This window comes from Rhinatrema bivittatum, chromosome 2, assembly GCF_901001135.1.
Source record: "Rhinatrema bivittatum chromosome 2, aRhiBiv1.1, whole genome shotgun sequence".
Classification (NCBI taxonomy): Eukaryota; Metazoa; Chordata; class Amphibia; order Gymnophiona; family Rhinatrematidae; genus Rhinatrema; species Rhinatrema bivittatum.
Window position 1 is genome coordinate 525676434 of NC_042616.1, and position 12540 is coordinate 525688973.

At 52.2% G+C, this 12540-nt stretch overlaps 1 protein-coding gene across 3 annotated transcripts in view; it reads left to right on the plus strand.

Annotated features, from left to right (window-relative positions):
* Positions 1–12540, plus strand: part of GMNN (geminin DNA replication inhibitor) — a 76166-nt gene that overhangs the window by 32559 nt on the left and 31067 nt on the right. For all 3 annotated transcript variants that reach the window (XM_029590780.1, XM_029590781.1, XM_029590782.1), the window contains exons 4-6: positions 9513–9657; positions 10096–10178; positions 10257–10367. In XM_029590780.1, the coding sequence (XP_029446640.1) occupies positions 9513–9657; positions 10096–10178; positions 10257–10367 (339 nt within the window). The remainder of the gene's footprint in view (positions 1–9512; positions 9658–10095; positions 10179–10256; positions 10368–12540) is intronic.

A 12540-nucleotide genomic window follows, 5' to 3' on the forward strand; every position in this document is an offset into this window, starting at 1 on the left:
ATGGGGAAATTCCTCCAGGACTGGAACCATATAGGGCTATGTTGCAGTTCTTTCATAGAGATGAGCTACCAGCTCCGATTTCCCAGACATTAAAGATGCTGAGTACTTGGGGCAGATTCCATGTCTGAGCCAAAGAAAAATCCCATTTTGGTTTCTTTGCGTAAAGCTTCTTGTGTGTTCCCTGTTTGGAGGCCATTCAAGAATTGATTGATCTTGAGTGGAGCACCCACCCCAGAGGTGCTAATTTCAAAGGGGGTTGGGTTTAATGTCTGGATCCAGTGGTAAGAACATTTGTCTTCCAAAAGTGGATACATCTGTGCTAAGTGGATGACCCTCCCCCATGGAGGGAGGAACGACCTTGAAGGATGTGCATGATAGGATTGAGGCCATCCTTAAGCATTTTGAAGCAGTGGCAATGACCTTGCAGATAGCTTCTTGTACCCTGGTGGCTCGCTCTTGTTTCCCTGTACGTACCAGGATCAGTCCAGGACACCTGGGTTGTGACTCCGCACCAGTAGATGGAGACAGACTAAAACTTGTGGGCGGAGCCATATATGCCCCTGTGCCAGTCACAGCCCCTCAGTCTTACTCTGTCTCCAGTAGATGGTGCAGGTCCGGTCACAGCCCTGCCTGCCCTGGTTCTGGTACTCCGTCAGGGTCGGTTCCTTTTTTATTCTTTAGGCCAGTTTAGGCTACAGTGTTTTCTGTTTGGGTAATTTTCTAAATTGTCCCTTAGGTCCCTTTCGCCCTGCCTCCCAGGGGGGTTGTGAGGTTCTGAGGGGACCACCCCCCCCTGGTTGAGGCCGCTGCTAGGGTCGAGGACCCAGCTGGCCTAGTAGCAGCGTCAGGGGTGACACCGGGGAGCCCGGTTCACTCACCCCTGCTGGATTAGGGCTCCAGGACTGTGGACAGCGACAGGTGTTTTTGTTCAAAAAAAAAAAAAAAAGTTTGTTTTTATTTCTGTGCCGGCTCTCTCTTGCTTCGCGTCGCCGCTCGTGGGGGGGGCGCCGCCGACGGGGGGAGGCCGTTCGAATTTTTTTTGTTTAATTTCGTCGCTCCTGCTGCCCCGTTTTCGCGCCTCTTCGCCGGCATGCCTCGCGGCTCGGTCTGCCGGGCCTGTGGCTCGGCGCGCGTGTCTTTCGCGCGAGAGTCTGTGCGTGGCCTGCATCCCGGGCGGAGAGGGGTCGTCTGGGGCGCCTCGGGGGGCTCGTTCGCGGCCCGCGCGATCGCCTCCGCGCGGGGGGGGCGCCGTAGAAAAGCCCCAAGAGCTTTTCCCGCTTAGCGCGGGAGTGGCGGCCATTTTGGCCACGGGCCGCGAAATGGCGCGGGAAGCGGCAGGGCCTTCGGCCTTGCCTCCCGCGCTTTCCCCGCAGCGGGTCGCGGTCGGAGGGGGTCCCTCGGGGGACCCAGGGTCCCCGGGGAGTCCCGCTGATTTTTCCTCAGATTCGAGCTCGCTGTCGGAGGACCTTGCGCTTTTGTTACGCAAGGTCCTGAAATACAAAAAAAGCAAGCGCGGCCGGAGGGAGGCTCGCAGAGCTCCACCGCAGAAGAGGTCCAGGAAGCCTTCGGGGGTCGCGGAGGGGCCCCAGGGCGCCTTGCGGGGGAAGCGGCCTCCACGTGGCGTCCCACAGGAGGCGGACACCGATTCCTCCCCCGAGGATGACGCTGATTCCCCTGAGGAGACCCAGAAGGGACCCGACGATGTGGGAGCGGACGGCTCCGCTACGTCCGGCGTCGCAAAAGGCTCACAGGCAGTGGAAGAAGACGATCCCAAAGTGGTCAGGCTCTTCCGTAGGGATGAATTGCCACCTCTAATTCCAGCCATTATCCAGGAACTGGGAATAAACCCCCCTCCGGCGGTGGTTCGTCAGGAAGCGAACATGGATCCGGTCCTGTTAGGCCTCACGGGTCCGGCAGTTGCTTTTCCGTTCCATTTTTCTTCAACGGACATCATGTTCCGTGAATGGGACACTCCGGAGTTAGGGCTGAAGGTCAGCAAGGCCATGGACAAGCTTTACCCGCTCCCGGAGGATGCGCTGGACCTTCTCAAGTTTCCCAAGGTGGATTCGGCGGTTTCGGCGGTAACGAAGAGATCTACTATCCCGGTTACGGGTGCGACAGCCCTTCGGGACCTTCAGGACAGGAAGCTGGAAGTACAGCTCAAGAAGATTTTTGAGGTTTCAGCGCTAGGAATTCGGGCCGCCATGTGTACGAATTTCGCTTTGAGAGCTGGCTTACGCTGGGCTCAGGTCCTTCAAGCCAATGCGGATCTTTCGGCAGACGAGGCAGCGCAAGCGGATAAGTTGGAAGCGGTAATAGCATATGGCGCAGATGCACTCCACGATCTGCTGCGCACTTCGTCTAGATCCATGGTGGCGTCTGTCTCGGCGCGCCGCCTCCTGTGGCTACGCAACTGGGCGGCGGATGGCTCTTCTAAGGCTCACCTCGGGGCGCTGCCATTCAAGGGTAAATTGCTGTTTGGCAAGGAATTAGATGACTTGATGGCTTCCCTGGGGGAAAATAGGGCTTTCAGGTTACCCGAAGATAGATCCAGGTCGCGGCCTTCCTTTTCAGCCAGGTCCCGCTTTCGTGGGCCCAGGAAGGCGCGACCTCAAAGGTCGTCGGGGCACTCGTTCAGATCTTCCTCATCCCGTACTCCACAGTGGCAGCAGCAGCAGTCCTTTCGTGGGAGGCGCTTTGGCAGACCAGGGGGTGCCCTGGCCATCACGGCGCCCAAATCTTCACAATGAAAGGGGGTCGGCCCTTCTCCCGCCGCAGCCTCAGCACGCCGTTCCCAACGTCGGGGCGCGGTTGCTGTCGTTTTACGAGAGATGGGCCGGAATAACGTCGGACCAGTGGGTCCTCACCGTGATAAGACACGGCTACGCGTTAGATTTTGCTCGCATTCCAGTGGACAAGTTCCTTGTGTCACCCTGCAAGGCTCCCGAGAAGAAGGCGGCGGTGCTAGACACCATCCGCCGCTTAGAGGACTTGGGAGCTATCTCCCCCGTCCCGGTCAGCCAACAAGGCGAAGGCCGTTACTCCATTTACTTCATCGTACCAAAGAAGGACGGCACGTCCCGGCCAATCCTGGATCTCAAAGGGGTGAACCGATGCCTTCGCGTTCCTCGCTTCAAAATGGAGACGATCCGGTCAGTCATTGCCGCGGTCCGGCCAGGCGAGTTCCTGGCCTCCCTGGACCTCACGGAGGCGTATCTTCACATAGGCATCCAGCCGTCGTTCCAACGCTTCCTCAGATTCTGCATTCTGGGTCGGCATTACCAGTTTCGGGCGCTCCCGTTTGGGCTCGCAACGGCCCCTCGTACTTTCACGAAGGTGATGGTCGTGGTGGCGGCGCAATTGCGCCGAGAAGGTCTCCAGGTCCATCCGTATCTGGACGATTGGTTGATTCGGGCGAAGTCAGAGGATCAGTGTCGGATGGCGGTGGCCAGGGTCCTCCATCTGTTGCAGTCCCTGGGATGGGTGGTCAACTTCAGCAAGAGTCACCTTACACCCACGCAGACCTTGGAATATCTGGGAGCTCTTTTCGACACGAAGCAGGGCAAGGTGTTTCTGTCGCTCGAACGGAGGGGCAAATTGCAAACTCAGGTACAACGCTTGTTGTCTCTCCGCCAGCCGCGGGTCTGCGACTACCTTACGGTCCTAGGGTCTATGGCTTCCACGCTGGCGCTGGTGCCATGGGCGTTCGCTCATCTGCGACCCTTACAGTCATCCTTGCTTTCCCGCTGGAAGCCGGTCTCGGAGGATTTCCACTTACCGCTTCCTCTAGCGGGACACGCGAGGTCCAGCCTGCGTTGGTGGCTAGACCCCAGTCATCTTTCCGCCGGAGTCTCTCTCCTGGTGCCCAGTTGGACAGTGGTGACCACGGATGCCAGCCTCTCCGGTTGGGGAGCGGTCTGCCTAGGGAGCTCAGTTCAAGGCCTATGGTCAGTGTCGCAAGCCCAGTGGTCTATCAATCGCCTAGAGACCAGAGCGGTCCGTCTGGCCCTGCAGGCTTTTCTACCATTGCTGCGGGGAAAGGCAGTCCGAGTGTTGTCGGACAATGCGACCACCGTGGCATACATCAACCGGCAGGGGGGGACCCGGAGCCCCCAGGTGGCAGAAGAAGCTCAGCGCTTGATGGCCTGGTCGGAGCTACATCTCAGCAACCTCGCAGCGTCTCACATTGCGGGAGTCGACAACGTGCAGGCGGACTATCTCAGCCGTCATCGTCTGGATCCCGGAGAGTGGGAGCTGGGGGACGAAGCGTTTCTTCTCATTTGCGAAACGTGGGGGGTGCCCCACATGGATCTGATGGCCACGTGGCACAACGCGAAGGCCCCGCGATTTTACAGTCGACGTCGAGAGCGGGGGGCAGAAGGCGTCGATGCGTTGGTGCTTCCCTGGCCGGATGTGCTGCTCTACGTGTTTCCCCCGTGGCCGATGATCGGCAAGATTCTACGGCGCATAGAGTTGCATCCGGCCAACGTGATCTTGGTGGCACCGGAGTGGCCTCGCCGGCCGTGGTTCGCAGACCTCGTACAACTGGCAGTAGCGGCCCCCCTTCGGTTCCAGGGAATGGTGGCCCTACTCCATCAGGGCCCCGTCTGTTTGGAGGAGGCGGATCACTTCTGTCTCGCGGCATGGCTTTTGAGAGGAATCGACTGAAGAGAAAAGGTTATTCAGATGCGGTGGTGGCCACGCTACTGCGTTCCAGGAAGCAATCAACGTCTTTGGCTTACGTCCGTGTCTGGGTAGTCTTTGAGGACTGGTGCATGCAGCGAGGGGTGGACCCCACTTCGGCTTCCATCTCTGATGTTCTAGCGTTCCTCCAGGCGGGTCTGGCCAAAGGTCTGGCGTGCAGTTCCCTACGGGTCCAAGTGGCGGCGCTTGGGTGTTTGCGAGGTAAGTCTCTGGCGCTTCACCCGGATATTGTTCGTTTCCTTCGGGGGGCTAAGCACCTTCGCCCCCCGTTACGTCTTCCTTATCCGGCTTGGAACCTCAATTGGGTTCTCTCCGCTCTATGCACGGCGCCGTTTGAGCCCTTGAAACGCGCAACTCTTAAGGATCTCACTTTAAAAACGGCTTTCTTGGTGGCAATTGCCTCGGCACGGCGTGTTTCCGAGTTACAGGCCCTGTCCTGTAGGGAACCTTTCTTGCGTATCTCCGATTCGGGGGTTTCCTTACAGACGGTTCCTTCCTTTCTCCCGAAAGTGGTCTCGTCGTTCCACGTGAATCAATCGGTGGAGTTGCCCGCTTTTGCGTGCGGAGACTCCTCTGCTACCGAAGAGAGGGAGTTACGGAAGCTTGACGTGCGGAGATCCCTTCTCCGATATCTGGAGGTCACTAATCCGTTTCGGGTCACGGATCATCTGTTTGTCCTGTTCTCTGGACCAAAGAAAGGAGCTGCAGCGTCCCGAACAACTATCGCTCGTTGGCTCAAGGAGGCCATTAGTTCGGCATACTTGGTGCGGGGAAAACCTCTTCCCGTGGGGCTGCGAGCTCACTCGACTCGCTCTCAAGCAGCGTCTTGGGCAGAAGCTTCTCAGGTGTCGCCTCAAGAGATTTGCAGGGCGGCCACCTGGAAGTCGTTGCATACTTTTGTCCGGCATTACCGGCTGGATGTCCGGGCTACCGATTCTGGGGGTTTTGGAGAGAGGGTACTCCGAGCGGGACTCTCTGCTTCCCACCCTCAGTAGGTTGCTCTGGTACATCCCAGGTGTCCTGGACTGATCCTGGTACGTACAGGGAAAGGAAAATTAGTTTCTTACCTGATAATTTTCGTTCCTGTAGTACCAAGGATCAGTCCAGGATCCCGCCCGCAGTGCTGCGCTGAAGTAATGGAGAGTCCGCTCTGTGTTTTGATTTGCTCTGTTCCGCTTGTTCGCTCTCTCGGTTGGAGAGTCCGTTTTCAGAAGGGGTGTTTCTTTCCCCGTTAGTTAGCGGTATCTAGTTTTGTTTACTTCTCTGGTTGTGTTCTACTTTGACATTCCGTAAGACTGAGGGGCTGTGACTGGCACAGGGGCATATATGGCTCCGCCCACAAGTTTTAGTCTGTCTCCATCTACTGGTGCGGAGTCACAACCCAGGTGTCCTGGACTGATCCTTGGTACTACAGGAACGAAAATTATCAGGTAAGAAACTAATTTTCCTTTACTTCTCTCTCAGGAGGTTGAATCTGGATTAAATTCCAGGGCAGTTATGGAGCCAGCAATCTCGAGAGAGAGAGAGATATCTCAGCTGTGGACATAGTAACAAAATCTTGAATACAACCATTTCAGTACTCAAGATTTTGTGTTCCAGGGGTTACTGGTAAGTAACTCCTGGAACACATAGCCACATAGGAGGACATTAGCACAATCATTCAGCAGGGAATTATCAGGTAAGTAGTAATTTGTCATTAGCTGTGTAATATTTCCTAGTGGAATCACTACCATTTATAACTTTTCAGTGTAGGTGCTAAACTTATCAATGTTTAAAAGCCAGTGAAAACTGACATTCTTAAAGGCATCTAGTGTGGTATGAGCTTGTTGAAAATAAAAAAAGGCTATTAAGTTGATTTGGTGGACATGCTCTGTGGGTATAATAAAACTATAGTACTATTTTTATTTTATTTAATAACTTTTAATATACCAACATTCGTAGGACACATCACGCCGGTTTACAATTAACTAAAGGATGGAAGAATTACAATGAACAAGGAGCTAGGGGTGGGAGTAGGTGAGACATGGGAAGAGGGGAGAGACAGATGAGAGGAAGGAAAATAAAGGTGTGTGACTTTGAGGGGTGGGGTATGCAGGGTGCCCGCAAGGGAGGATCTGGCAGGGCGATTAGAAGAACGGAAATAGGGCATTTCCTTGAGCCAATCTGAGTTTTTGTGGCGCACGTTATGAAGGATGGTAAGGGTTTTATATTGAATGTGGAAAGGGATGGGTAGCCAGTACAGATTTAGTATGGGGATGATGTGCTCTCTTTTACAGGTGTCTGTTATGATTCTCACCATGGTGTTCTGTAGGATTTGTAGGGATTTAATGGTAGAGTATGGGAGGTCTAGGAGCAGGAAATTGCAGTAATCCAATTTAGAGAGAATGGTAGTCTGCAAGACTAGGCAGAAATCCTGTGTATGGAGTAGTGGCTTAAGCTTTTTAAGGATGTGGAGTTTGTGGAAGTCCCCCTTTAGCAAGGACTTAATGTGTGGTTTAAAGTTGAGGTGCTGGTCTAGTTCGACTCCTAGGTCTCTTACAGAGGGGGGATGGGGAGTGGGTTAGAGTAGAGAGGAGAGGTAGAGGGAGCTGTATGTTCTGGTTGATTAGATATGAGTGTTTCAGTTTTTGCTGCATTAAGTGCAAGGTGGAGGTTGGATAATAGGGAGTTAATAGAGACTAAGCAAGATTCCCAGAATTGTAGGGATTCTTTAAGCGTGTTTTGAATGGGGATAAGAATTTGCACATTGGCATATAAGAAATTCAGGCCTAGGTCAGAGGAGGTGGCAGAAGGGCAATAAATATTGAAAAGGGTGGAGGATAGGGAAGATCCTTGAACGCCTTGCGTGAGTGGAATGTGAGCTGATTCAGATTTGTCAATTTTTACTAAGTATTCTCTGGGTGAGGTAGGAGGAAAACCATGATAATGCTGTCAGCAATACCTATTTCTGCCAGCCCAGAAAAAGGATTTGGTGGTTGACCGTATCAAAGGCTGCCGATATCTAGGATGGAAAGTAGAAATGATTTCCCTTAGTCCATGCCTATGAGGATAGTGTCTAACGAGATTCTCAGTGTTACGACCTTTACGGAAGCCAATTTGGGATGTTGTAGGACATTGTGGTCCTTGAAGTCGGTAAGTTGAGTATTGACTACCTTCTCGAGGATTTTGAAGAGGAAAGGCAGGTTAGATATAGGTCGGTAGTTTGCTGGGTCAGTGGGGTTGAGGGTGGGTTTTTTAAGGAGGGGCTTGACAACGGCAAGTTTGAGGGTGTCTGGGACTTTGCCAAATGTAAGTGAGCAATTAATTATATCAGCTAGGGATTTAGCAATGGTAGTGGGTATGGAGAGAAGGGTTTTAGAGGGGATTGTCTGCAATGTGGGAGACTGCATCTTAAGATGGTCTCTATCAAGGGTTGTTGTGAGGTCAAGGGAACCAAAACTGATGCTGTTATGGTTTGGGAGAGGAGAAGTGGGTGTGGGCTTAGTGGGGAAACGCATGAGAATGTTGGAGATTTTGTTGAAGTACTTTGCAAGCTCTTCACATTTTTCCTTGGTGTTTTCTTCGTGGGAGGTGGGGTGGGAGGACTTTGTAAGATCTGCGACATAGGAAGAGAGCATTTCAGTTGATCATGAATTTTGGATGAGTAGAAGTGTACTTTTTTTTTTTGGGTCTCGGGATAGAGAAGATTTTGTAGGGGGAGCTGGTTAAGGAAGACATGATCTGAATCCTTTAGCCAAGATTCAGTGATGGCACATATGTAGATTGTCATCTGTGAGCAAGCAGGTCGTGGAGGATTGGTGCTTTAAGGATAGATTGTACATTGATTAAAGGCATGGCTAGGCCTAGAAATTGGGTGAGGGGTGAGATCATGATGGGCACTAATGATTTCCGGGAGATAGATGGGTGTGTTGGCTTTGCGCAGGTGGGGGTGGTGCAAAGTGGGAATAGTCAAGACATTTCAAATAGTAAGAGTACAAATATGTAGAACAAATGTAGATCGCTTTGTTAGAGCAAATTTAATCTGTTTTCTAATCTATCAGTCTGTTAGAATTCTATTAGAGTGTGGAGTCTGTTGGCACAAGGAGGAGGGGTCCATTGAGAGCTTGTAGCTGTGTGACTGCTAGGTTTTGATGGGATGAAGATTGCTACTGTGCTGCCTCTGGGGCGCACAAAGGGGTGGGCTCCTTTGTCGCGCTCAGTCTCCCCCTTTAAATGTCCTGTAATGTCCCATGTCGCCGCCTTGTGAGCATGGGTGGGCAGAGTCTATGGAGGCTGCGGGGGTGAGGGGGGGTTGCGGTCTTGGCCAGGCACGTTCGGTGATCGGAGAGCAGCACAGCCTTGAGGAGGCAGCCAGGGGCCGGCTCATACATCCAGGAAGAAAGGAATTTGGGGCTTGGTACATGCCAAAGAACTGTTAATTCCCTCTGACAGCTTGTGAATCCCTGGACACTCAGAGCTGTTTTATACTTAGCAAGGGGAATGGGAAGCAAAATTGGATGCATGAGAAGATAACTAGATAAGCAGTTACATTTCACATGGAGTTGTATAGTACTAGGAAGAATTTCTAGGTTGATGTGATATACTATGTGCATTATACAGAGAATTGATCAGACCTGGCCAGAAATGTGGAGTATGTCAATGTGCTTTGACAGAATATCACATTATTTATTACAGACTAGGGAAGTTGGGAATTTGTAGTGGTAAACTGTGGCCTTGACTGTAGATATTCAGATCTTTATAATGGTTTTCTGTCCAGATCAGATATTCAATTCATAACTCTTTTTTTTTTTTTTTTTTTTTAATTTTAGCCTTCAAAATCTTCAATGAAAAGGCTTCGGAATGACAAGTTAACTTTAAAGAAAAATAAAATAGAAGTTGCGGTAGATCCAGAATACAGTGAAAACGAAAACTTAACAGGAGTTTCTCAAGAAGCCTTTGACCTTATGATAAAAGGTATGTTTTCTCTGCCACAAACTTCCCCTATATTAAAAGGCTCCTAAATTCCATGTATATGCTGTATAATCTAAACAAACTGTTGCAAATAAAGTTACAGTAGCCATTTATAAACATCTGTTTAGTTTTTCAGCCTTTTTGCTGATATCTTGCCTTTGGACAAGTTCCTGGAGGAAAAGTCCATACTCCATTACTAAGTTGGCTACAGAAATCCACTGCTTATCCCTGGAATAAGCAGTATGGAATCTAACCCATGGGATCCTGCCAGGTACCTGTGACCTGGATAGGCCACTGTTGGAAACAGGATACTGAGCCTGATGTACCTTCGGTCTGACCCAATATGACAAGTCCTATGTTCTTATGAGATTGAGTACCTTCACAAAAATATTTATTTAAAGACTTTAAAATTAATTTTGATTAAAATCTTATCAACTTCAGAAAATCCACCATTTCAGTACTGGAAAGATGTGGCTGAAGAAAGAAGAAAGGCTCTCTATGATGCTCTCCAAGAAAATGAAAGGGTAATTACTTTTTTTTTTTTTTTGTTTGCATTGAGGGGATACTCTTGCTTAGGTGTACCTTTATCCTGTTTGTTCTAGTTGCATAAAGAAATTGAACACAAAGACTCTGAAATTTTTCATCTAAAACAAGAGAATGATGAACTAATAGAACTAGCAGAACATGTGCAGTATATGGCAAGTATGATTGAGGTAAATATACTTTCACTATTAGTTCACTGGTTTGCATTGTGTGCCTTCTGACATTTTCATTACACCATCTTGATATAAAGGGCTTTCTCTGACCAGCAGGACTGAATTAGCCATGACACATGGAGTGATGTCTGGTGCTAAATAGACCCTTCTCTTAGCTTAGATTTTACTCTACTGAGCATGTGGCTGTTCTGCATATGGGTGTTGCCTCATGCAAAGTTGTAGCTAGTCTATGGCCACCACCATTGGCACCAGATCAGGAGAGCACTGCCTGCTATACTGGGACAGGCAGATCAGCCTCTTGAGCAGCAGAATGGTTGCCACAGCTTCCCTCCCTCCCAGGGCTGACAACACTACACTTGTGTAGCTTGCAGCTACACAAGTGTAGTGTTGGGCACACGTGGAAGAGGCATGGTAGACACCAGTAAGGAAGCAGGTACTGCTGACTGCCTAAGAGTACCCTGGGCAATCTAGTCGGTGCTAGTGTGCTGTTTCTATGTCCTGCTAAAAAGGAGCAGTGGCAAGGGACACTCTACCACTGACATTTCAAGCTTTGCAGACCTCAGAGCGGTCCAGGCAGCCCCTCGGGGGGAGGGGCATCCCCAATTTGGCGAGACAGATGTTGCTTGTTAGGGGAAGCGAGACAGGTGGAATCTGGGGGACAGGGAGAAATGTTTGAGGGGGATGTTAGTGGGGAAATATGGTACTGAACTGGCTTGAGGGGAAACTGGAAGAGACGGGGACCCTGGGGTTGGGAGGAGGGGATATTGATGCTGGCTTGGAAGAGAATGGAGTTCCCTGTACGTACCTGGATCAGTCCAGACAGTGGGTTATGTCCCCAATCCAGCAGATGGAGTCAGCCAAAGCTTCGAGGGGGCGTCACCATAAGTACTACTACCCCCTCTGCAGGAGTTCAGTATCTTCTGACTCCAGCAGATGCGAGTAGTAGAATCTGGGTTGCTCCAGATTGCCTGAAACCATTTCTTACAGTGATTACTTGTCTTCTCTGTTTTTCTCTCACTGTTTCTGTTGGATCAAGTTTGCTTTATTTAAAAAAAAAAAAAAAAAAGTTAGAGGGTTCAATTTGGGACGGCGTGACTTCCCTCTGCGTTGTCTCTCACTCTCTTTCTCTCTCGGTGCTAGCTGTAACTTGTGAACCGGGGTAAGTGCATTCTTCTGTGTTTCTCTTTGCAGCTGATTTTGCTCGCGGCTGCTTCGGCTTCGCCGCGTTTTTCTCCCTCACCAGCAGCCATTTTGCCGGTTCCTCGTGGGCTGCGGAGGTGAGCGGGGAGATCTTCGTTGGCGGGTTGTGAGGCCAGGAGGGCCCCCCCGCGACACCGTTCTTCATCGGCGGGCAGTGCAGGCCGCTCGGGCCCCCCCGCGGAACCGTTCTTCATCGGCGGGCAGTGCAGGCCGCTCGGGCCCCCCCGCGCCGGCGGTTTTCCTTCACGGCCCCCCCCTGAGGCATTTCGTTTATTTTGCCTGTCTCCTCTGTTGCCAGCAGTGCTCACGATGCCGCGGCCAGCACGTTGCTCGACCTGCGGTGAGCCGGGATCGCGGATTGCCCGTGAAGGGATCTGTGCCCGGTGCCTCCCCGGGGGGGAGGGCCCATCGCAGTCCCTTAGCGAATTTTCGGTTTGACAGGCATGCCCGGGCGGCGCGGGCCGGCCCCTCCCCCATTACTGGCGGGAACGGCGGCCATTTTACATGCCCAGCGCTCTGAGGGGACTCAGGCAGCGCTGGATGACAGGGACTCCCCCGAGGTTTCTCCACCGAATTGGCTGCCGGACAACAGCCTGACGGGCCAGGGTCCCACGGGGTCCCCCCCCTCCGGGGCTAGGCCGGGATTCTCCCCGGACTTTGTACTGTTAATGCACACTGCGTATTTGCAGGGCCTCGTCGCTCCCGCAGCACCGTCTCCAGCCAAGGTCCCGCGGCTCTCGCCTCCCTCTCAGGCCCCCCCCCCCCGTCCCGGCGGGTGTGGGGGCCACCCTGCCTCCCGCCCGCACCTGGATTCCTGCGGGCTCCGAGGGAGCAGTGACAGGCCCGGCGTCTCCTGGGCCGGACCTGGGAGAAGGGGGCCAAGGGGATTCCACCACAGAGGGGGACGATCCGCACACGCTGCGTCTCTCCTATGGGGAAGAGCTGGACGAACTTATTCCAAGTGGGTCTT